The sequence below is a fragment of the Crinia signifera genome, chromosome 6 (genome assembly GCF_055691185.1).
Source record: "Crinia signifera chromosome 6, ASM5569118v1, whole genome shotgun sequence".
Lineage (NCBI taxonomy): Eukaryota > Metazoa > Chordata > Amphibia > Anura > Myobatrachidae > Crinia > Crinia signifera.
The window spans coordinates 5,510,901-5,535,575 of NC_139222.1; the positions used below are offsets into that span (position 1 = coordinate 5,510,901).

Here is a 24,675-nt window from a genome sequence, read left to right on the forward strand (position 1 = left end):
CTCCCCGCTCTCTCTGGTGTATCTCATACATCAGGAGCCATCAGCCCCTATTATACTCCTGCTCTCCCCCTCACATCATGTCACTGTGTGTTACCAGCCCAGAGATCTGACCAGTCTCCTCCCCGCACTCTCTGGTGTATCTCATACATCAGGACCCATCAGCCCCTATTATACTCCTGCTCTCCCCTCACATCATGTCACTGTGTGTTACCAGCCCAGAGATCTGACCAGTCTCCTCCCCACACTCTCTGGTGTATCTCATACATCAGGAGCCATCAGCCCCTATTATACTCCTGCTCTCCCCCTCACATCATTTCACTGTATGTTACCAGCCCAGAGATCTGACCAGTCTCCTCCCCGCACTCTCTGGTGTATCTCATACATCAGGTGCCATCAGCCCCTATTATACTCCTGCTTTCCCCCTCACATCATGTCACTGTGTGTTACCAGCCCAGAGATCTGACCAGTCTCCTCCCCGCACTCTCTGGTGTATCTCATACATCAGCAGCCATCAGCCCCTATTATACTCCTGCTCTCCCCCTCACATCATATCGCTGTGTGTTACCAGCCCAGAGATCTGACCAGTCTCCTCCCCGCACTCTCTGGTGTATCTCATACATCAGTAGCCATCAGCCCCTATTATACTCCTGCTCTCCCCCTCACATCATATCGCTTTGTGTTACCGGCCCAGAGATCTGACCAGTGTCCTCCTCGCACTCTCTGGTGTATCTCATACATCAGCAGCCATCAGCCCCTATTATACTCCTGCTCTCCCCCTCACATCATGTCACTGTGTGTTACCAGCCCAGAGATCTGACCAGTCTCCTCCCCGCACTCTCTGGTGTATCTCATACATCAGTAGCCATCAGCCCCTATTATACTACTGCTCTCCCCCTCACATCATGTCACTGTGTGTTACCAGCCCAGAGATCTGACCAGTCTCCTCCCCACACTCTCTGGTGTATCTCATACATCAGTAGCCATCAGCCCCTATTATACTCCTGCTCTCCCCCTCACATCATATCGCTGTGTGCTACCAGCCCAGAGACCCAGATAACTCATACATCAGATCCGCACTGATCGCTCTCAGAGGTGATGTGAGCAGTCACGTTACCCGCATTGATCACTCTAATGCATGGGTCCTCAAACTGCGGCCCTCCAGATGTTGTAATCCCAGCATGCCTTGCCACAGTTTTAACACTCCCTTATAGCAAAACTGTGGCAAGGCATGCTTGGATTTGTAGTTTCACAACATCTGGAGGGCCGCAGTTTGAGGACCCATGCTCTCATGTGTGCAGTCACTTGACCTGCACTGATTGATCTGGCGTTACATGCTGGGATCGTCCACACTTCTGGACCATTCCATATGGTCTGGTTGTTCTTCATGGGTTATCTGTCACAAAATGTCCTGTTACCTGCCTCTCCAGACTATGCCCTGTCTGCATGGAGGTTTCCTGGCTAGTCTCCATCCTTTTGCCACGGAGCCTGCGCTCTCCCCCCTCAAGCTGTGAATGGAGTTTCCAGGTGTTCCATCTGCAGTGGCTCCAGACTGCTCTGGCTTCTGGGTGCTGCCTTGTTCACCTCAGTCAGATGGCCTCTGCATCACCCATTCAAATCTAGTTCTTAGTCACCTGATTCCAGCCGCCAATCCCTAGCCTGCAACTGCTATAAAGATCTTCCCTTGGGGCCAGTAGGTTGCCAGTGCAACGTTGCTCACAGCCGGCACTGTGTTCGGGCAGTCTGCGCTCCTCAGAGTTAACTCCTGTGAAATCCTGGGTTCATCCGGCTATTCCTGTTCCAGTTTGGACTACAGCAAGTCCAGTTCCAGGCCACATCCTCACTTTTCCAGTACCAGCTTAGTTCTCAGTTATACTAGCCCCGGGTCTGAAAATCCAGTTTCAGACTCAAAGATAGCTCTGCAATCCTCTTCCTCGCAGCTCAGTCACACTCCAGACTTAAGGGCCCAATTCTGTTCCCTGGGCTGCGAGTGTCAGGATGGATTCCCCCCCTGCTTCGATGTGCCAAGTAATCATCCACCCTGCGTACGGACAGGCGACTCGCGCATAAGCACAGCGTGCCGTGTACTAATGAAGTCTATTCCCATGTACTGAACACTAGCACACCAATGTATGTCTACTGCAGGCCACTAAGTGTTATTTTGCCTGTTGACGCCTTTGAAAATGATGTCACGTGACTTTCAAAATCATTGAAACTTTATTGTACACCTAAAACTTTATTGTACACATTAAATTCCGTAATACCACAACTATTATTTCCCTCTATAGATATGACATTGGATGAAGACTGCGAATTCATACAGGGGCTGATAGATCTCTACCAGATGCGTGACTGTCTGTGGCAGGTGAAATCACCGGACTACACAAACAAAGCCCGGCGTAACAAGGCCATGGAGGACCTGGTGAATTATTGCCGCCCCTATTATTCCTTAGCCACCAGCGACTGGGTTACCCAACAGATCCAGAAATTACACGCTGGGTTTTTACAGGAACACAAAAAAATGATAGAGTCCAAGAGGTCCGGTGCGGGTACAGATGAGGGGTATATGCCCACCCTCTGGTATTACCCACTGTTCCTATTCATCCTAGAGCAGGAGCCTGTGAGGAAGGGATTCTCTTCCCTCTCAAGGAATGCCGCAGTGGAGCCGGAAGTCGATGAACCGTCTCAGCCTGCATCTGTAAGTATATTGAAATGCATTGTTAAAAGTCCACAGTAGGTTTTTTAAGAGGCCCACAGTCCACTCCACTTTACCTAATGAAGTTCTCTTGCCAGAGGACGGCACCTTCTCCAATAAAATAGGTTCGGTATTCCTCCGTGACCTGGTTTATGCATGCAGTCCCCATGAATTGGAGGTTCTATCACATAGGTCCTCTCTACAACCTTCTCTGGTTGTTCTGAGTCTTCTGGTGCAGCGGTGCTCAATGTCCTATGCTGGGTGGCTTTGATGTACAGAAAGTTGTGTAGGACATAGCATGTGGTGACCACCCAGTCCATTTGTCTACCTGCACAGGTCTATGAAATATGCGAAAGCAGTAACTGAGGATCCCCAAGTCGTTTTATACAATACGGCGTGCCCTGAAGAACCTGGAATTGTAGATCCACTTCTCATTTGTTTAGGCTTCTTGGCAGATATTGTTAAGGGTTCTTGGCGGATAAGGCTCCTCATGTAGTGTGAAGGCCTCATCTGCCACGAAAACAGAATTGAGGCCTTGCTTGGCTTTCTCCTTAGAAGCCAAGACCAAGTTCTTGGATATGAGCCCCTCGAAGAATGCCGTCTTCTTGAGGGAGCCACCAAGAAGACGGCATTTTTGCCAACATTGATAAATATACATTCGTAGTTGCCGTTCACCAACATTGATTAATACATGTTCCTAACTTTTGCACAACAGATGAGCACTTCCGACGTGGACACCTCAAGCTCCTCAGAGCTCAGTCTTCTCGAAGACAGTGAGGATTCCCCTACATCGTTGTCTTCACCCGATGACTCCCCTGTGGCTTCACCGAGCCTTCCTGAAGCTTCTCAGAGGAAAACCAGGAAGCGTAAGAACTCTCCGGAACATGAAGCATGTTTAGCGTGGATCAAGCAGACGTTGATCAGACCCCCGGACCGCTTTGACAGACATACCGAGTACCTTGCCTCCGCTCTACGAGAACTACCTGTCGACCAAGCAGATCAGTTTGAAAGACTGGCCAATAACATGCTCTATCAGGGGAGACTGGGGCTGTTAAATAATAACACGGTGGTCGCCGACCGTTCAACAGTTCAGGCGGCTCCTAACCCCCACGTCCTCGCTAAGAAAAATCGGGAGTTATAATGTGATTGCTGTAGATAATATCGCCTGCGATCTGTCGCGGCTCGATGGATCGCATGCGATATTTCGTGTACAAAATCGTAAGTGGAGGAGAGAGAAAGATTGGTCGACGGGGTCAGAAGGTAGACACATGCATTAGGTCGACGTGAGTTTTTTTTTCCACGGTTTTGTATCCCGAATTTCGGCATAAGTGGGCATGGGCACAGGACAGGAAAAGAGGAAGGAAGAGGTGGTTTATTTTCTCTTGCGGATTCCTATTTTGCCCTACTCTGCACAGAGTCTCCTTCCCATCGGCCACAGTTGGTAGCGGGACTGTACACGAGTGAGTTAGGAGTCTGCGTTTGGGTGGCTGCCGGGGTAGCGCGGCCGTGTAATCTGCATGTACCTACGGCTGGGTGCATCGCGCTCGGCAACATGGTCATTGCGTGTTTAAATCCATTGTTTTATCTTCACGTCATATTTTTGGAAAAAACTTTTGAATTATTAAATAGACAAAATAAACAACTTAACTCAGGAAGCGTCATGTATTTTATCCCATCTACCCAAATCTTATTTCCAGCAGGAATACAGCAAAGGGACGGTTATCTGCAGACTCTGAAACAGAAGATGAATAAAACAACATGCGAGGTTCTCCAGAGGAAATCCCCATAACCCTAAATGTACATCCAGCACATCGCAATATATCATCTTATCCCCCTGACCATGAGGAAGGTTCTATCAGTACACATAGGGCCTGATTCAGATTTTCTCACTAAGATTTTCTCGGGGCCTAGCGAGTAGGTTAACACCAAACGCACAAAGCCGGATCCCCTCACCATGCTCCGAGCGAATGTATACGCTTACACATTCGCTCGCAATGCCCGCACAGAGGAAAAAGCATTCCATGATTGGTCTCCAGACATAGCGGCCACACTGATGTGGTGACTGTAACAGGACAGACATAGCAGCTATGCTGATGTGGTGACTGTAACAGGACAGGTATAGCATCCACACTGATGCGGTGACTGTAACACGACAGACATAGCGGCCACGCTGATGTGGTGACTGTAACAGGACAGACATAGCGGCTATGCTGATGTGGTGACTGTAACAGGACAGACATAGCGGCCATGCTGATGTGGTGACTGTAACAGGACAGACATAGCGGCAACACTGACATGGTGACTGTAACAGGACAGACATAGCGGCCATGCTGATGTGGTGACTGTAACAGGACAGACCTAGCAGCCCCACTGATGTGGTGACTGTAACACGACAGACATAGCGGCCACGCTGATGTGGTGACTGTAACAGGACAGACATAGTGGCTATGCTGATGTGGTGACTGTAACAGGATGGACATAGCGGCCACACTGATGTGGTGACTGTAACAGGACAGACATAGTGGCCACACTGATGTGGTGACTGTAACAGGACAGACATAGCAGCTATGCTGATGTGGTGACTGTAACAGGACAGACATAGCAGCCACACTGATGTGGTGACTGTAACAGGACAGACATAGCGGCCACACTGATGTGGTGACTGTAACAGGACAGACATAGCAGCTATGCTGATGTGGTGACTGTAACAGGACGGACATAGCGGCCACACTGATGTGGTGACTGTAACAGGACAGACATAGCAGCTATGCTGATGTGGTGACTGTAACAGGACAGACATAGTGGCCACACTGATGTGGTGACTGTAACAGGACAGACATAGCGGCTATGCTGATGTGACTGTAACAGGACAGACATAGCGGCCACACTGATGTGGTGACTGTAACAGGACAGACATAGTGGCCACACTGATGTGGTGACTGTAACAGGACAGACATAGCGGCTATGCTGATGTGACTGTAACAGGACAGACATAGCGGCCACACTGATGTGGTGACTGTAACAGGACAGACATAGCAGCTATGCTGATGTGGTGACTGTAACAGGACAGACATAGCAGCTATGCTAATGTGGTGACTGTAACAGGACAGACATAGCAGCTATGCTGATGTGGTGACTGTAACAGGACAGACATAGTGGCCACACTGATGTGGTGACTGTAACACGACAGACATAGCGGCCACACTGATGTGGTGACTGTAACAGGACAGACATAGCGGCTATGCTGATGTGGTGACTGTAACAGGACAGACATAGCGGCCACACTGATGTGGTGACTGTAACAGGACGGACATAGCGGCTATGCTGATGTGGTGACTGTAACAGGACGGACATAGCGGCCACACTGATGTGGTGACTGTAACAGGACAGACATAGCAGCTATGCTGATGTGGTGACTGTAACAGGACAGGCATAGCAGCTATGCTGATGAGGTGACTGTAACAGGACAGACATAGCTGCCACACTGATGTGGTGACTGTAACAGGACAGACATAGCAGCTATGCTGATGTGGTGACTGTAACAGGACAGACATAGCGGCCACGCTGATGTGGTGACTGTAACAGGACGAACATAGCGGCTATGCTGATGTGACTAACAGGACGGACATAGCGGCCACGCTGATGTGGTGACTGTAACAGGACAGACATAGCGGCCACGCTGATGTGGTGACTGTAACAGGACGAACATAGCAGCTATGCTGATGTGGTGACTGTAACAGGACAGACATAGCAGCCACACTGATGTGGTGACTGTAACAGGACAGACATAGCGGCTATGCTGATGTGGTGACTGTAACAGGACAGACATAGCAGCTATGCTGATGAGGTGACTGTAACAGGACAGACATAGTGGCCACACTGATGTGGTGACTGTAACAGGACAGACATAGCAGCTATGCTGATGAGGTGACTGTAACAGGACAGACATAGTGGCCACACTGATGTGGTGACTGTAACAGGACAGACATAGCGGCTATGCTGATGTGGTGACTGTAACAGGACAGACATAGCGGCCACACTGATGTGGTGACTGTAACAGGACAGACATAGCGGCTATGCTGATGTGGTGGCTGTAACAGGACAGACATAGCGGCAACACTGATGTGGTGACTGTAACAGGATGGACATAGCGGCTATGCTGATGTGGTGACTGTAACAGGACGGACATAGTGGCCAGACTGACTTGAAGACTGTAACATGACGGGCACATGGTGACTTTAACAGGACGAACATAGCGGCAACGCTGACATGGTAACTGTAACAGGACGGACATAGCGACCACACTGACATGGTAACTGTAACAGGACAGACATAGCAGCCACACTGATGTGGTGACTGTAACAGGACGGACATAGTGGCCACACTGACGTGCAGACTAACATTACATGGTGACTAACAGGACGAACATAGCGGTAACACTGACATGGTAACTGTAACAGGATGGACATAGCAACCAAGCTGACGTAGTGACTGTAACAAGACAGACATAGCGACCATGCTGACTGTAACAGGATGGGCATAGCAGCCATGCTGATGTGGTGACTGTAACAGGACAGACATAGCAGCCACACTGATGTGGTGACTGTAACAGGACGGACATAGTGGCCACACTGACGTGCAGACTGTAACATTACATGGTGACTAACAGGACGGACATAGCGGCAACGCTGACATGGTAACTGTAACAGGACGGACATAGCAGGATGGACATAGCAACCAAGCTGACGTAGTGACTGTAACAAGACAGACATAGCAGCCATGCTGACATGAATAACAGGATGGACATAGCGACGTGGTGACTGTAACAGGACGGACATAGCAGACACGCTGACATGACTAACACGATGGACATAGCAGCCACGCTGATGTGTTTACTAACAGGTCGGACATATCGGCCATGCTGACGTGCAGACTTATGCCCCTTTTACACCAGCCTAAATTCCCGGGTTGAGTCTGGGAACAACCCGGTACTACCGCTGGTGTGAAAGGTACCCGGGACAAATTACCAGGCTAATTTGCCAGCAAACAACCCTGCTAGGTAGCAGGGTTGTTCCCGGGTTCAACCCGGGGACCTGGCTGGTGTGAATGGGGTATGGGATACTTACCCGGGTTGCCGATCATCGGTGTGCGGTCCGGCCGGGAATCCACGCAGGCGGCGGGCGCAAATGACAGGACAGGCGGTGGATGATGATGATGCAGCTCTCCAGCGGCAGTGAGGGCGCTGGAGACCTGCGTCATCTTCATCCGCTGCCTGTCCCGTCATTTGCGCCGCCGCCTGTGTGGATCCCTGGACTGCGTGGAGGACCAGCAACCGGGGTGAGTATTCTTACCACCTCCTGCCCACCTCTGCCGACTGCCCGTCCCCTTCACACACACCAGAAAATGCAGAGACTTTTCTGATGTGAAAGGGTCCTAACCTGGGAATGTCCCTGCTTGTCCCAGGAATGTAATTCCTGGGTTTGTCCCTGCATTTCTGTTGTGAAAGGGGTATAACGGGATGGACAAGTGGTGACTAACAGGACGGACACAGCTGCCACGCCGACATGGTGACTGTAACAGGATGGACGCGTGGTGACTAACAGGACGGGCATATTGGCCATGCTGACATGACTAACACGATGGACATAGTGGCCACGCTGACGTGTTGACTGTAACAGGAGAGACATAGCGGCCACGCTGACGTTCAGACTGTAACAAGATGGACATGTGACTAACAGGACAGACACAGCTGCCACGCCAAGGTGGTGACTGTAACAGGATGGACATAGTGGCCAGGCTGATGTGGTGACTGTAACAGGACGGAGATAGCGACCAGGCCGGCGTGGTGACTGTAACAAGACAGGCATAGCGGCCAGGCCGATGTGGTGACTGTAACAGGACGGACATAGCGGCCACGCTGACTTGGTGACTGTAATAGGACGGACATAGCGACCAGGCCGGCGTGGTGACTGTAACAGGACAGGTATAACGGCCAGGCCGGTGAAGTGACTGTAACAGGACAGGCATATCGGCCACGCTGATGTGGTGACTGTAATAGGACAGACATAGCGGCCACGCTGGCGTGGTGACTGTAACAGAACGGACATAGTGGCCAGGCCAGCGTGGTGATTGTAACAGGACGGGCAAAGCGGCCAGGCCGACGTGGTGACTGTAACAGGACGGGCATAGTGGTGGTGACTGTAACAGGACAGGCATATCGGCCACGCTGACGTGGTGACTGTAACAGGACGGGCATAGCGGCCAGGCCGATGTGGTGACTGTAACAGGACGGGCATAGCGGCCAGGCCGACGTGGTGACTGTAACAGGACGGGCATAGCGGCCAGGCCGACGTGGTGACTGTAACAGGACGGGCATAGCGGCCAGGCCGACGTGGTGACTGTAACAGGACGGGCAAAGCGGCCAGGCCGACGTGGTGACTGTAACAGGACGGGCATAGCGGCCAGGCCGACGTGGTGACTGTAGCAGGACGGGCATAGTGAGAAAGGTGTTTCTCCACAGGTGATGGCAACCAAAATTAAGAGGGAAGTGCGGGAGCAGAGCAATGTGTCCTCCTGGAGAGGGGCATGCTGGGAGGTATGCAACAGCGCAGAGGGGGGAGACCCGTATGTGACTACTGTGCTGCTGCTATCTGTTTATTTTCTTACCGCCTATAGGCTAGTGGGCGTGGCTAGACGGGGCTGAGTGACGGGACGCTGCGTCCTATGGACGCGGAGTGGGCCGGGCTGAGTGACGGGACGATGCGGCCTATGGACGAGGAGTGGGCGGGGCTGAGAGACGGGACGCTGCGGCCTATGGACGAGGAGTGGGCGGGGCTGAGAGACGGGACGCTGCGACCTATGGACGAGGAGTGGGCCGGGCTGAGTGACGGGTCGCTGCGGCCTATGGACGAGGAGTGGGCGGGGCTGAGTGAGGGGACGCTGCGGCCTCTGGTGGAGGAGTGGGCGGGGCTGAGAGACGGGACGCTGCGGCCTATTGAGGAGAGAGAAGACGGGGCAGTGGGCGGGGTTGGTTACAAGGCGGCTGTTCGTACCCATAAACCCATGCGCTGTGTCCGACTCTGACCCGGAAATAACACCACGCTACTTCCTGTCCACACTCCTCCCTACCGGATGTCCGCTGCTCTCGCTGTTATCCCGCAGGTAATGGCCCCCCCCACCCCTGCCCGTGTACTGCCCCCAGCTCCACCCCTTTCCCGTGTACTGCCCCCAGCTCCACCCCCTTCCCGTGTACTGCCCCCTGCTCCGCCCCCAGTGTACCTACTGCAGGAATTATATGGAAGTGGTTCGGCTAATGGGGACATTATGGGGGTTATTCTGGTTGATTCGCAAGGCTGCAAATTCCGATGAGATCTGAATGAGGCCCTATGTGTAGAAAGGGCACGGCTACTTGGGACATTGGACCTTATTCTGGTTGACTTGTAAGGCTGCGAATTTTGCAGCTTTGCAAGTTCACCAAAGGCCGCTCACAGGGCCGCCGCCCCCCACCCTGCGATCCCCTGCAGGCATGTGAATGGGTGTTTTGCATAGACATCCCTTCGCAGCCTTGCATGCGGAGACAAAATCAATTGATGGTTGCTGACCATGTCATGATTTCTCCAGCACTTGCAGCTCAGAGGGTGCCCTGTGCGGGAAGCGGCTGACGTCAGCTGCCCGCCACCCACATCATCTGGGAATTACCATGAGAACGCCTAGTGTTTTCATGGGATTGCCCACGAAATGCTGGGTGTTCCCATGGGTGCATCCCCCTGCCCGCCGCTACTACTGGGTACATTATGTGTATAAGGGGCAATACTACTGGGGACATTATGTGTATAAGGGGCACTACTACTGAGGACATTATGTGTATAAGTGCACTACTTCTGGGTACATTATGTGTATAAGGGGCACTACTAATGAGTACATTATATGTATAAGGGGTACTACTACTGGGTACATTATGTGTATAAGGGGTACTACTACTGGGTACATTATGTGTATAAGGGGCACTACTACTGAGGACATTATGTGTATAAGGGGCACTACTTCTGGGTACATTATGTGTATAAGGGGGACTACTACTGGGTACAATATGTGTATAATGGGCACTACTTCTGGGTACATTATATGTATAAGGGGCACTACTTCTGGGTACATTATGTGTATAAGGGGCACTACTTCTGGGTACATTATGTGTATAAGGGGCACTACTACTGGGGACATTATGTGTATAAGGGGCAATACTACTGGGGACATTATGTGTATAAGGGGCACTACTACTGGGGACATTATGTGTATAAGGGGCACTACTACTGGGGACATTATGTGTATAAGGGGCAATACTACTGGGGACATTATGTGTATAAGGGGCACTACTACTGGGGACATTATGTGTATAAGGGGCACTACTTCTGGGTACATTATGTGTATAAGGGGCACTACTACTGGGTACAATATGTGTATAAGGGGCACTACTACTGGGGACATTATGTGTATAAGGGGCACTACTACTGGGGACATTATGTGTATAAGGGGCACTACTATTGGGGACATTATGTGTATAAGGGGCACTACTACTGGGGACATTATGTGTATAAGGGGCACTACTACTGGGGACATTATGTGTATAAGGGGCACTACTACTGAGGACATTATGTGTATAAGTGCACTACTTCTGGGTACATTATGTGTATAAGGGGCACTACTACTGGGTACAATATGTGTATAAGGGGTACTACTACTGGGGACATTATGTGTATAAGGGGCACTACTACTGGGGACATTATGTGTATAAGGGGCACTGGTACTTGCTCGCCCACGCTGCAGGCTCGGTTGCTCGCTACGATCGCCGCGCTATCTAAAATCAACTCCATGCCAACGTGGATAGTGGGGGTATGAACTATCCACGTTGGCATGGAGTTAAGTTACTTTATTTTAGATAGTTTGGCGAGCGTAGACCCGGAAGTAGCACTCCATGCTGGCGCCGTGAAACTACACAAGAACCGGGGCACTACTAGTGAGGACATTATGTATATAAGGGGCACTACTGCTTGGGACAATATATGTATAAGGGGCACTACTACTGGGGACATTATGTGTATAAGGGGCACTACTCTTGGGGTCATTATGTGTATAAGGGGCACTACTACTGGGGACATTATGTGTATAAGGGGCACTACTACTGGGTACATTATGTGTATAAGGGGCACTACTACTGGGGACATTATGTGTATAAGGGGCACTACTACTGGGTACATTATGTGTATAAGGGGCACTACTACTGGGGACATTATGTGTAAAAGGGGTACTACTCCTAGGGACAATGGGGCAGATGTATTAAGCCTGGTGAAGAGATAAACTGGAGATAAAGTGGAAGGAGATAATGCACCAGCCAATCAGATCCCAACTGTCATATTTCAAATACAGCTGATTGGCTGGTGCGTTATCTCTTCCATGTTATCTCCACTTTATCTCCAGTTTATCTCTTCTCCAGGCTTAATACATCTGCCCCATTATGTGTATAAGGGGCACTACTACTGAGGACATTATGTATATAAGGGGCACTACTACTGAGGACATTATGTATATAAGGGCCACTACTGCTGGGGACATTATGTGTATAAGTAACAGGAATACCCCAAAGAGATGTCCCCGTCCTCTGTATTCCCAGGATAATCACATATATACCATGTCCTCAGTCACTGTGTGTCTCCTACAGATGGGCCCAGTAACAGAGATACCCCAGAGAGATGTCCCCGTCCTCTGTATTCCCAGGATAATCACATATATACTATGTCCTCAGTCACTGTGTGTCTCCTACAGATGGGCCCAGTAACAGGAATACCCCAGAGAGATGTCCCCGTCCTCTGTATTCCCAGGATAATCACATATATACCATGTCCTCAGTCACTGTGTGTCTCCTACAGATGGGGCCAGTAACAGGAATACCCCAGAGAGATGTCCCCGTCCTCTGTATTCCCAGGATAATCACATATACAATGTCCTCAGTCACTGCGTGTCTCCTACAGATGGGCCCAGTAACAGGAATACCCCAGAGAGATGTCCCCGTCCTCTGTATTCCCAGGATAATCACATATATACAATGTACTCAGTCACTGCGTGTCTCCTACAGATGGGCCTAGTAACAGGATTACCCCAGAGAGATGTCCCCGTCCTCTGTATTCCCAGGATAATCACATATATACAATGTCCTCAGTCACTGTGTGTCTCCTACAGATGGGGCCAGTAACAGGAATACCCCAGAGAGATGTCCCCGTCCTCTGTATTCCCAGGATAATCACATATATACAATGTCCTCAGTCACTGTGTGTCTCCTACAGATGGGCCCAGTAACAGGAATACCCCAGAGAGATGTCCCCGTCCTCTGTATTCCCAGGATAATCACATATATACCATGTCCTCAGTCACTGTGTGTCTCCTACAGATGGGGCCAGTAACAGGAATACCCCAGAGAGATGTCCCCGTCCTCTGTATTCCCAGGATAATCACATATATATTCAATGTCCTCAGTCACTGCGTGTCTCCTACAGATGGGGCCAGTAACAGGAATACCCCAGAGAGATGTCCCTGTCCTCTGTATTCCCAGGATAATCACATATATACCATGTCCTCAGTCACTGCGTGTCTCCTACAGATGGGCCCAGTAACAGGAATACCCCAGAGAGATGTCCCCGTCCTCTGTATTCCCAGGATAATCACATATATTCAATGTCCTCAGTCACTGCGTGTCTCCTACAGATGGGGCCAGTAACAGGAATACCCCAGAGAGATGTCCCCGTCCTCTGTATTCCCAGGATAATCACATATATTCAATGTCCTCAGTCACTGCGTGTCTCCTACAGATGGGGCCAGTAACAGGAATACCCCAGAGAGATGTCCCCGTCCTCTGTATTCCCAGGATAATCACATATATACCATGTCATCAGTCACTGCGTGTCTCCTACAGATGGGGCCAGTAACAGGAATACCCCAGAGAGATGTCCCCGTCCTCTGTATTCCCAGGATAATCACATATATACAATGTCCTCAGTCACTGCGTGTCTCCTACAGATGGGCCCAGTAACAGGAATACCCCAGAGAGATGTCCCCGTCCTCTGTATTCCCAGGATAATCACATATATACCATGTCATCAGTCACTGCGTGTCTCCTACAGATGGGGCCAGTAACAGGAATACCCCAGAGAGATGTCCCCGTCCTCTGTATTCCCAGGATAATCACATATATACAATGTACTCAGTCACTGCGTGTCTCCTACAGATGGGCCCAGTAACAGGAATACCCCAGAGAGATGTCCCCGTCCTCTGTATTCCCAGGATAATCACATATATACCATGTCCTCAGTCACTGCGTGTCTCCTACAGATGGGCCCAGTAACAGGAATACCCCAGAGAGATGTCCCCGTCCTCTGTATTCCCAGGATAATCACATATATACCATGTCCTCAGTCACTGCGTGTCTCCTACAGATGTGCCCAGTAACAGAAATACCCCAGAGAGATGTCCCCGTCCTCTGTATTCCCAGGATAATCACATATATACCATGTCCTCAGTCACTGCGTGTATCCTACAGATGGGCCAGTAACAGGAATACCCCAGAGAGATGTCCCCGTCCTCTGTATTCCCAGGATAATCACATATATACAATGTACTCAGTCACTGCGTGTCTCCTACAGATGGGCCCGGTAACAGGAATACCCTAGAGTGATGTCCGCGTCCTCTGTATTCCCAGGATAATCACATATATACCATGTCCTCAGTCACTGTGTGTCTCCTACAGATGGGCCCGGTAACAGGAATACCCCAGAGAGATGTCCCCGTCCTCTGTATTCCCAGGATAATCACATATATACCATGTCCTCAGTCACTGTGTGTCTCCTACAGATGGGCCCAGTAACAGGAATACCCCAGAGAGATGTCCCCGTCCTCTGTATTCCCAGGATAATCACATATATACCATGTCCTCAGTCACTGCGTGTCTCCTACAGATGTGCCCAGTAACAGAAATACCCCAGAGAGATGTCCCCGTCCTCTGTATTCCCAGGATAATCACATATATACAATGTACTCAGTCACTGCGTGTCTCCTACAGATGGGCCAGTAACAGGAATACCCCAGAGAGATGTCCCCGTCCTCTGTATTCCCAGGATAATCACATATATACAATGTCCTCAGTCACTGCGTGTCTCCTACAGATGGGCCCAGTAACAGGAATACCCCAGAGAGATGTCCCCGTCCTCTGTATTCTCAGGATAATCACATATATATACCATGTCCTCAGTCACTGCGTGTCTCCTACAGATGGGCCCAGTAACAGGAATACCCCAGAGAGATGTCCCCGTCCTCTGTATTCCCAGGATAATCACATATATACCATGTCCTCAGTCACTGCGTGTATCCTACAGATGGGCCAGTAACAGGAATACCCCAGAGAGATGTCCCCGTCCTCTGTATTCCCAGGATAATCACATATATACAATGTACCCAGTCACTGCGTGTCTCCTACAGATGGGCCCGGTAACAGGAATACCCTAGAGTGATGTCCGCGTCCTCTGTATTCCCAGGATAATCACATATATACCATGTCCTCAGTCACTGTGTGTCTCCTACAGATGGGCCCGGTAACAGGAATACCCCAGAGAGATGTCCCCGTCCTCTGTATTCCCAGGATAATCACATATATACCATGTCCTCAGTCACTGTGTGTCTCCTACAGATGGGCCCAGTAACAGGAATACCCCAGAGAGATGTCCCCGTCCTCTGTATTCCCAGGATAATCACATATATACCATGTCCTCAGTCACTGTGTGTCTCCTACAGATGGGCCCAGTAACAGGAATACCCCAGAGAGATGTCCCCGTCCTCTGTATTCCCAGGATAATCACATATATACCATGTCCTCAGTCACTGTGTGTCTCCTACAGATGGGCCCAGTAACAGGAATACCCCAGAGAGATGTCCCCGTCCTCTGTATTCCCAGGATAATCACATATATACCATGTCCTCAGTCACTGCGTGTCTCCTACAGATGGGCCCAGTAACAGAGATACCCCAGAGAGATGTCCCCGTCCTCTGTATTCCCAGGATAATCACATATATACCATGTCCTCAGTCACTGCGTGTCTCCTACAGATGGGGCCAGTAACAGAGATACCCCAGAGAGATGTCCCCGTCCTCTGTATTCCCAGGATAATCACATATATACCATGTCCTCAGTCACTGTGTGTCTCCTACAGATGGGCCCAGTAACAGGAATACCCCAGAGAGATGTCCCCGTCCTCTGTATTCCCAGGATAATCACATATATACCATGTACTCAGTCACTGTGTGTCTCCTACAGATGGGCCCAGTAACAGGAATACCCCAGAGAGATGTCCCCATCCTCTGTATTCCCAGGATAATCACATATATACAATGTCCTCAGTCACTGCGTGTCTCCTACAGATGGGCCCAGTAACAGAGATACCCCAGAGAGATGTCCCCGTCCTCTGTATTCCCAGGATAATCACATATATACCATGTCCTCAGTCACTGCGTGTCTCCTACAGATGGGGCCAGTAACAGGAATACCCCAGAGAGATGTCCCCGTCCTCTGTATTCCCAGGATAATCACATATATACCATGTCCTCAGTCACTGTGTGTCTCCTACAGATGGGCCCAGTAACAGGAATACCCCAGAGAGATGTCCCCGTCCTCTGTATTCCCAGGATAATCACATATATACAATGTCCTCAGTCACTGTGTGTCTCCTACAGATGGGCCCAGTAACAGGAATACCCCAGAGAGATGTCCCCGTCCTCTGTATTCCCAGGATAATCACATATATACAATGTCCTCAGTCACTGCGTGTCTCCTACAGATGGGCCCAGTAACAGAGATACCCCAGAGAGATGTCCCCGTCCTCTGTATTCCCAGGATAATCACATATATACAATGTACTCAGTCACTGTGTGTCTCCTACAGATGGGCCCAGTAACAGGAATACCCCAGAGAGATATCCCCATCCTCTGTATTCCCAGGATAATCACATATATACAATGTCCTCAGTCACTGCGTGTCTCCTACAGATGGGCCCAGTAACAGAGATACCCCAGAGAGATGTCCCCGTCCTCTGTATTCCCAGGATAATCACATATATACCATGTCCTCAGTCACTGCGTGTCTCCTACAGATGGGGCCAGTAACAGGAATACCCCAGAGAGATGTCCCCGTCCTCTGTATTCCCAGGATAATCACATATATACCATGTCCTCAGTCACTGTGTGTCTCCTACAGATGTGCCCAGTAACAGGAATACCCCAGAGGGATGTCCCCGTCCTCTGTATTCCCAGGATAATCACATATATACAATGTACTCAGTCACTGTGTGTCTCCTACAGATGGGCCCAGTAACAGGAATACCCCAGAGAGATGTCCTCGTCCTCTGTATTCCCAGGATTGTACAGAGGAGAATCACAGGACCCCACAGGAGGATCAGGTAGGTGGGATTTAAGGTCTCACCACTATACCAAAGTGACTGTCACTATATGATCTGTACAGAAGCTGTGTGTCTTATACACTGATATTATACTGTGTCTCGTCAGTTTAAACTGTCATATTGCTTTTTGGGTATTTAGGTGGGAGGCTGGTTTAATATTAAGAGAGAAGATATAGTGGGAGGAGAAGAGACGTATTTGACTGATATGAAGGCAGAATATACAGAGGGAGAAGAAGAGACGTATGTGACTGATATGAAGGTAGAAGATACAGAGGGAGGAGAAGAGACGTATGTGACAGATATGAAGGCAGAAGGTACAGAGGGAGGAGAAGAGACGTATGTGACTGATATGAAGGCAGAAGATACAGAGGGAGAAGAAGAGACGTATGTGACTGATATGAAGGTAGAAGATACAGAGGGAGAAGAAGATACATATGTGACTGATATAAAGGCAGAAGGTACAGAGGGAGAAGAGACGTATGTGACTGATATGAAGGCAGAAGATACAGAGGGAGAAGAAGAGACGTATGTGACTGATATGAAGGCAGAAGTTACAGAGGGAGAAAAAGAGACGTATGTGACTGATATGAAGGCAGAAGATACAGAGGGAGAAGAAGAGACGTATGTGACTGATATGAAGGCAGAAGATACAGAGAGAGAAGAAGAGACGTATGTGAGGGGTGATCAGCAGTGTAAGGAGGAGGAAATCCCTACAGATATCAGCACAGGTGAGTAAGAACTTAAGTACAAAGTCACAGATTGTCCATATACTGTCACTACAGCAATCTCTTATCCCACTTCCTCCTCTATCAGTGCAATCTAATGAGGAAAATGTATCTGCCCAGTGGTGAAGACAGGAGCCATCAGCCCCTATTATACTCCTGATCCCCCCTCACATCATGTCACTGTGTGTTACCAGCCCAGAGATCTGACCAGTCTTCTCCCGCACTATCTGGTGTATCTCGTACATCAGGAGCCATCAGCCCCTATTATACTCCTGCTCTCCCCCTCACATCATGTCACTGTGTGTTACCAGCCCAGAGATCTGACCAGTCTCCTCCCCGCACTCTCTGGTGTATCTCATACATCAGCAGCCATCAGCACCTATTATACTCCTGCTCTCCTCCTCACATCATGTCACTGTGTGTTACCAGCCCAGAGATCTGACCAGTCTCCTCCCCGCACTCTCTGGTGTACCTCATACATCAGGTGCCATCAGTCCCTATTATACTCCTGCTCTCCCCTCACATCATGTCACTGTGTGTTACCAGCCCAGGGATCTGACCAGTCTCCTCCCCGCACTCTCTGGTGTATATCATACATCAGGAGCCATCAGCCCCTATTATACTCCTGCTCTCCCCCTCACATCATGTCACTGTGTGTTACCAGCCCAGAGATCTGACCAGTCTCCTCCCTGCACTCTCTGGTGTATCTCATACATCAGCAGCCATCAGCCCCTATTATACTCCTGCTCTCCCCCTCACATCATGTCACTGTGTGTTACCAGCCCAGAGATCTGACCAGTCTCCTCCCTGCACTCTCTGGTGTATATCATACATCAGGAGCCATCAGCCCCTATTATACTCCTGCTCTCCTCCTCACATCATGTCCCTGTGTGCTACCAGCCCAGAGATCTGACCAGTCTCCTCCCGCACTCTCTGGTGTATCTCATACATCAGGAGCCATCAGCCCCTATTATACTCCTGCTCTCCCCCTCACATCATGTCACTGTGTGTTACCAGCCCAGAGATCTGACCAGTCTCCTCCCCGCACTGTCTGGTGTATCTCATACATCAGGAGCCATCAGCCTCTATTATACTCCTGCTCTCCCCCTCACATCATATCACTGTGTGTTACCAGCCTAGAGATCTGACCAGTCTCCTCCCCGCACTCTCTGGTGTATCTCATACATCAGGAGCCATCAGCCCCTATTATACTCTTGCTCTCCCCCTCACATCATGTCACTGTGTGTTACCAGCCCAGAGATCTGACCAGTCTCCTCCCCGCACTTTCTGGTGTATCTCGTACATCAGGAGCCATCAGCCCCTATTATACTCCTGCTCTCCCCCTCACATCATGTCACTGTGTGTTACCAGTCCAGAGATCTCATCAGTCTCCTCCCCGCACTCTCTGGTGTATCTCATACATCAGGATCCATCAGCCCCTATTATACTCCTGCTCTCCCCCTCACATCATGTCACTGTGTGTTACCATCCCAGAGATCTGACCAGTCTCCTCCCCGCACTCTCTGGTGTATCTCATACATCAGCAGCCATCAGCCCCTATTATACTCCTGCTCTCCCCTCACATCATGTCACTGTGTGTTACCAGCCCAGAGATCTGACCAGTCTCCTCCCCGCACTCTCTGGTGTATCTCATACATCAGGAGCCATCAGCCCCTATTATACTCCTGCTCTCCCCCTCACATCATGTCACTGTGTGCTACCAGCCCAGAGATCTGACCAGTCTCCTCCCCGCACTCTCTGGTGTATCTCATACATCAGGTGCCATCAGCCCCTATTATACTCCTGCTCTCCCCCTCACATCATGTCACTGTGTGTTACCAGCCCAGGGATCTGACCAGTCTCCTTCCCGCACTCTCTAGGTGTATCTCATACATCAGGAGCCATCAGCCCCTATTATACTCCTGCTCTCCCCCTCACATCATGTCACTGTGTGTTACCAGCCCAGGGATCTGACCAGTCTCCTCCCTGCACTCTCTAGTGCAGTGTTTTTCAACCACTGTGCCGTGGCACACTAGTGTGCCTTGAGCTGTTCTCAAGTGTGCCCCTAGATCTAGAGATGCCCAAACCAGTTTACAGCCACCACCAGTTCAAGTGTTATTTACTGGTCTCTTCTTTTCATGTAAAGGGCCAGTGTATTTTATTTGTGTTACCTGTGAGGACCAGTGTGTTTGTTTTTCATATGGAGGCCAATAGGTTTGGTTTTTTCCTGTGGGGGCCAATGTGTTTTGACCTGTGGGGATCTCATGGTGTGCCTTGGCAATTTTAAAATCTTATTTAGTGTGCCACAAGGTAAAAAGGTTGAAAATCACTGCTCTAGTGTATCTCATACATCATACATTAAATGTATTTCTCTTACTTCGTATTACCCCTCCCTTTCTAGCACTTGAATAATATAACTTAAATCCTTAAGCATCTGCCAGTATATCTAAACTGTGATTGTACCAGAAAAAAGATGGTGGTTTCATAAGTGACCCTATTACTTGTATGACCCTGATATCGGTATGTAATGCTCAAGTAGTCCAAGAGAACTCCACAATTCTGCAATGAACCTCTATAGTGCATGGTGTGTATGAAATGCAGCTTGTCCTCCTCCGTCCCGGCCTTGTCTCCTGCATCTAGGCCAGCCTTTGGGCTATTTCACACGTTGCGGTTTTCGCCGTGCGGGAATAACCCGCACGGCTATTAACCGTGCCGTGTGTGTAATGTAGAAAGGACAGCAATGTGTCCTTTCATACATTCCGGGGACGGCGCGGCCGCCGGCTAGCAGCCGGATCTTACCACTGCAGCCGACGGCTGCCGTGCGGCGCCCGTCCCGTGCTTCCCGCGCAGTGATGTGTTGAAGGCAATTGGCGCCTTCACACACCACGGTTTCTGCCGCCTTGTGATGCCCGCCCCCATGTGACTAGAGGGGCGGGCTTGCCAAACGTCATCACGGGGAATAATGTGGAAATGTTTTCGGCCGGCCCCCATATGACGAGAGGGGCGGGGCTAGTGATAAAAGAGGCACTGAACTGGTTGAAAACCGCCCCCAATATGCAAAGAGGGGCGGATTTATGGTAAAGCAGACTCCACACAGAAGTGACACTTCTCTTGCTTGACTGCACTGTGTCAACTTCTGTGCCCAGGATGGCTGACATATATGTCGATGTTGAAAAAATGATTTGCCTAGTTGAAGCCAGACCAGTGCTGTGGGATAAATCGATAGAAAGCTACAAGGATCGAAATGCCACTCGAAAAGCCTGGCTTGAAATCTGCATGAATCTAAAAGAAGATTACAATGAGCTTGCAGACATAGATAAAGATGTATTTGGTTAGTTATAGTTTTCATGTGTGTTCTTTATTTCTTATTTTGTTCTTTTGGAAGTTATTGGTGCTTGTGGAGTTTCATGGCGGCCGATATATATCGTCCATTCCAATGTGATTGATTACCTGTCCTGAACCCCCTTTCCACGATGCAGGGTGATGATTTTATGCAGTGCGGCGAGCGCAGTAATGCGCATCCCCTTGCAGGGCTCGCTATGTTCACCGTACTTTGGTCGTGGTGGCCCTGTGCGCTTGCCACACTATATAAAATTTACTCCATGTGTCGTGGATAGTAGGGTTTGTCCTGGTCAAAAGTGCCATTGGACCAGCCGATATATCGGCCAATATTGCATCCGATATATCGTTTGCTGTAAAACTCCACAAGTACCAAGTTAGAACCCTTTTACACCCAAAACCCTATATGGGCCCTGGTCTTTGATTGCTTGAGTTGCCAGGGTCTTACCCTGGTTTAAACCACATGTAATTCCCCTTTCACACTTGCCGAGCCGGGTCATAACCGGGAATGTGTTCTCAAATGCTTACCAGGTTTCTACCTGCGAATGTACCCGTTACCACTGCTGTCAGACCTGCGATTGACCCGGGACAGCCCCATTCACACTGATCCCACAAAATCCCAGCAAATATATATGCATGTCAGTAGAAATGGTTTTCAGGGCTCTGAAAGTTTACATCAGCATTTGTGTGCCCCAGAAAGCTACAAAATACAGATTTCTTCAAATCAAGTGTAAACAATCCCTGGTATGGCACCATCCACACTGACCGCATCATGGGTTGATTACGAAATCTTCCCAGGTCAGCACCTGGTGAGAAATTCTTGCAAGGCCCTTCCACACTGACATCAATCCAGGGTTGATGCGTGTTCATGTGGAAAAAAACCTGAACATTTTGTAAAGTGTGAAAGGGGTGTAACACATCAACACTTGACCATGTTCGGCACCATTTACACAGATTTACACGGAGCCAGGGTCAGCCCAGCCTTTACTTGTAGGTGAAGTTATAAATGCTTGCAAGTTGCCAAGGGGGTGAAATTGCATGAGGAAACACACACATACACACGCACGCACGCACAGACATAATTTGATCTATATATATATATATACAGTGGTCGAAGTGGGGCGGTATACGGGGGTATGGCATACCCCCACTTTAATCTGAAGATAAAAAAAAAAAGTTTTTTTTCCCCCTCAGGAATCTCTCTGATCACTCAGCAGCACATATTGTGCTTTTGTAATACCCCTGTACAACGGGGCAGTCTGGCAGGGGACGTTGATGGACAGGGGGGTGTCCGAAAGTGCGCACTATATTCACTCTTTACTTTTCCATACCCCCACTTCCAAATTTCCATACCCCCACTTCAAAATTTCCACTTCGACCACTGTATATATATATATATATATATATATGTATATATATATATACACACACACAAATACTTCGGTACTTATGTAGTATCTGGGCTGCCGATTTCTAAATCGGGTCGGATCGGGAGATCGCATCGCATCGCATGCGACCATGCGATTCGATGCGATGCGATGCGATGCGATGACCCGATTTTTCCATAGGAATCAATGTTAAAATGGACTGAGTCCATTTTAACATGGAATTCAATGGGAAAAATGGGTCATTTTCATACCCCTACTATCCAAGTGGGCATGGAGTTGGATATAAACCTGTGGCGAGCGTAGCGAGCCACCGAGCCCGAAGCGTGGCGAGCGAAGCGAGCCCCGCGAGGGGACGAATACCGTCCCCTCGCGGGGCTCGCTTCGCTCGCCACGCTTCGGGCTCGGTGGCTCGCTACGCTCGCCACAGGTTTATATCCAACTCCATGCCCACTTGGATAGTAGGGGTATGAAAAGGACCCCTTTTTCCATAGGAATCATTTTAACATTGATTCCTATGGAAAAATCGGGTCATCGCATCCGATATCGGATGCGATGCGATGCGATGCGATATCGCATCGCATCTGATTGTATGCCTTAACTTAAGGCATACAATCAAAAAATCGGCAGCCCAGATACTACATAAGTACCAATACTTCTATATCTCTATATATATAAAATACCTAGATATATATTTATATTTATATATAAATATATATATATATATATATATATATATATATATATATATATATATATATATATATATACATATATATATATATATATATATACACACACATACAAACATGGATACATACACACATACTACTAACTAGGTGATTCATCGCGCCCTACGGGCGCTCTTCACACCGTCGTAAGGGGCTGCGCCCCCTTAATTTGTGAACATTTGTATATGAGAAAGATGGTTAGAATTGTATGACAGATGCCTGTATTGCAACTTGAGTTATAGGTGAAATGTGTTAAATAGAGAGCATATGATGTGGAAGGGGGTGTGTATTGTTTTGTTTAATTAAAAAGCGGTTACAGAGTAAGATGTACATTGATAGTGTGGATGGTACAGTGACATTTGTGGGTGTGGGGGGGGGCTGTGTGTGCATGTTGTTTAGGTGTGTGTGCAATAGTATAGTAGGGTGTTTCTGAGTCAGCGGCTCCCCACTGGCGGAGGTCACGACACAGGAAAACAGGAGGCTGGGTAGTGATAGGGGTGTGTGGGCATAAGGGGAACTAAAGAGGAGGGTGGGATACTGTGCAGCTTCTGCCAGTGGGTGAGGGTCCAGCGTGGCAGTACAGGAGTACAGGATGGTGGCCCTTAGTCAGTGTCTCCTCCTACTGGGTGGGAGTTCGGGTGCATGAGAGCAGGAGGCTGGGCTATGAGGCATGATAGGGGCATGTGGGCAAAACAGCGTCAGCGACTCCCCAGTGGTGGAAGTTACGGTTCAGGAGAGCAGGAAGCTGGGCAGTGATAGGGGTGTGTGAGTATACGGGGTACTAAAGAGGGGCTTAGGGGTGCTGCCGTGGATGGATGCCGTGAATTGCGGGAAGGGGGGGTCGCGGGGGGGGGGTGTGGGTACCACCGGGGGGTTGCCGCAATGACAGGAGGGGGGATCAGGGGTGGGGAATCATGGTAGGGGGGGTCGTGGGGGGCACCGTGAACTGCGGGAGGGGGGGCCCGGGGGGTTGGCGCGAATCGTGGGAGGGGGGGGTCGCGGGGTGCCGCGAATCGCAGGAGGGGGGTTGTCACGGGGTGGGGCCGCGAATCGCGGGAGTCACCGGGGGTGCCGCGAATTGCGGGGGGTGTGCTGCAAATCGCGGGAGGGGGGTCGCCGCGAATTGCCCCAAGAAAAAATCAACACAGAAAGGTCAACACATGTAAATGTTGACATAAGTGTGGCACTTCATTGGTGTCCATGTCGACACATGAGAATGAATATGAAAACATTGAAAAAGTGAAAAATAAATCTTGTCAACCTTTTTCATTGTCGACCATAGCCATGTCAGTGTTTTGCATGTGCCATTTA

General features: G+C 49.6%; 2 protein-coding genes across 3 annotated transcripts in view; both read left to right on the forward strand.

The window, feature by feature from the left end:
- Window positions 1–24,675, forward strand: part of LOC146009858 (uncharacterized) — a 360,424-nt gene that overhangs the window by 15,580 nt on the left and 320,169 nt on the right. The gene's annotated exons all lie outside the window — the stretch shown is intronic.
- The window catches only part of LOC146009874 (uncharacterized), a 58,392-nt gene continuing 43,416 nt past the window's right edge, over window positions 9,700–24,675 (forward strand). The window contains exons 1-3 of the mRNA XM_083150450.1: window positions 9,700–9,853; window positions 17,087–17,184; window positions 17,324–17,912. Coding sequence (XP_083006576.1) covers window positions 17,390–17,912 — 523 coding nt within the window. The 5' untranslated portion in view covers window positions 9,700–9,853; window positions 17,087–17,184; window positions 17,324–17,389. The remainder of the gene's footprint in view (window positions 9,854–17,086; window positions 17,185–17,323; window positions 17,913–24,675) is intronic.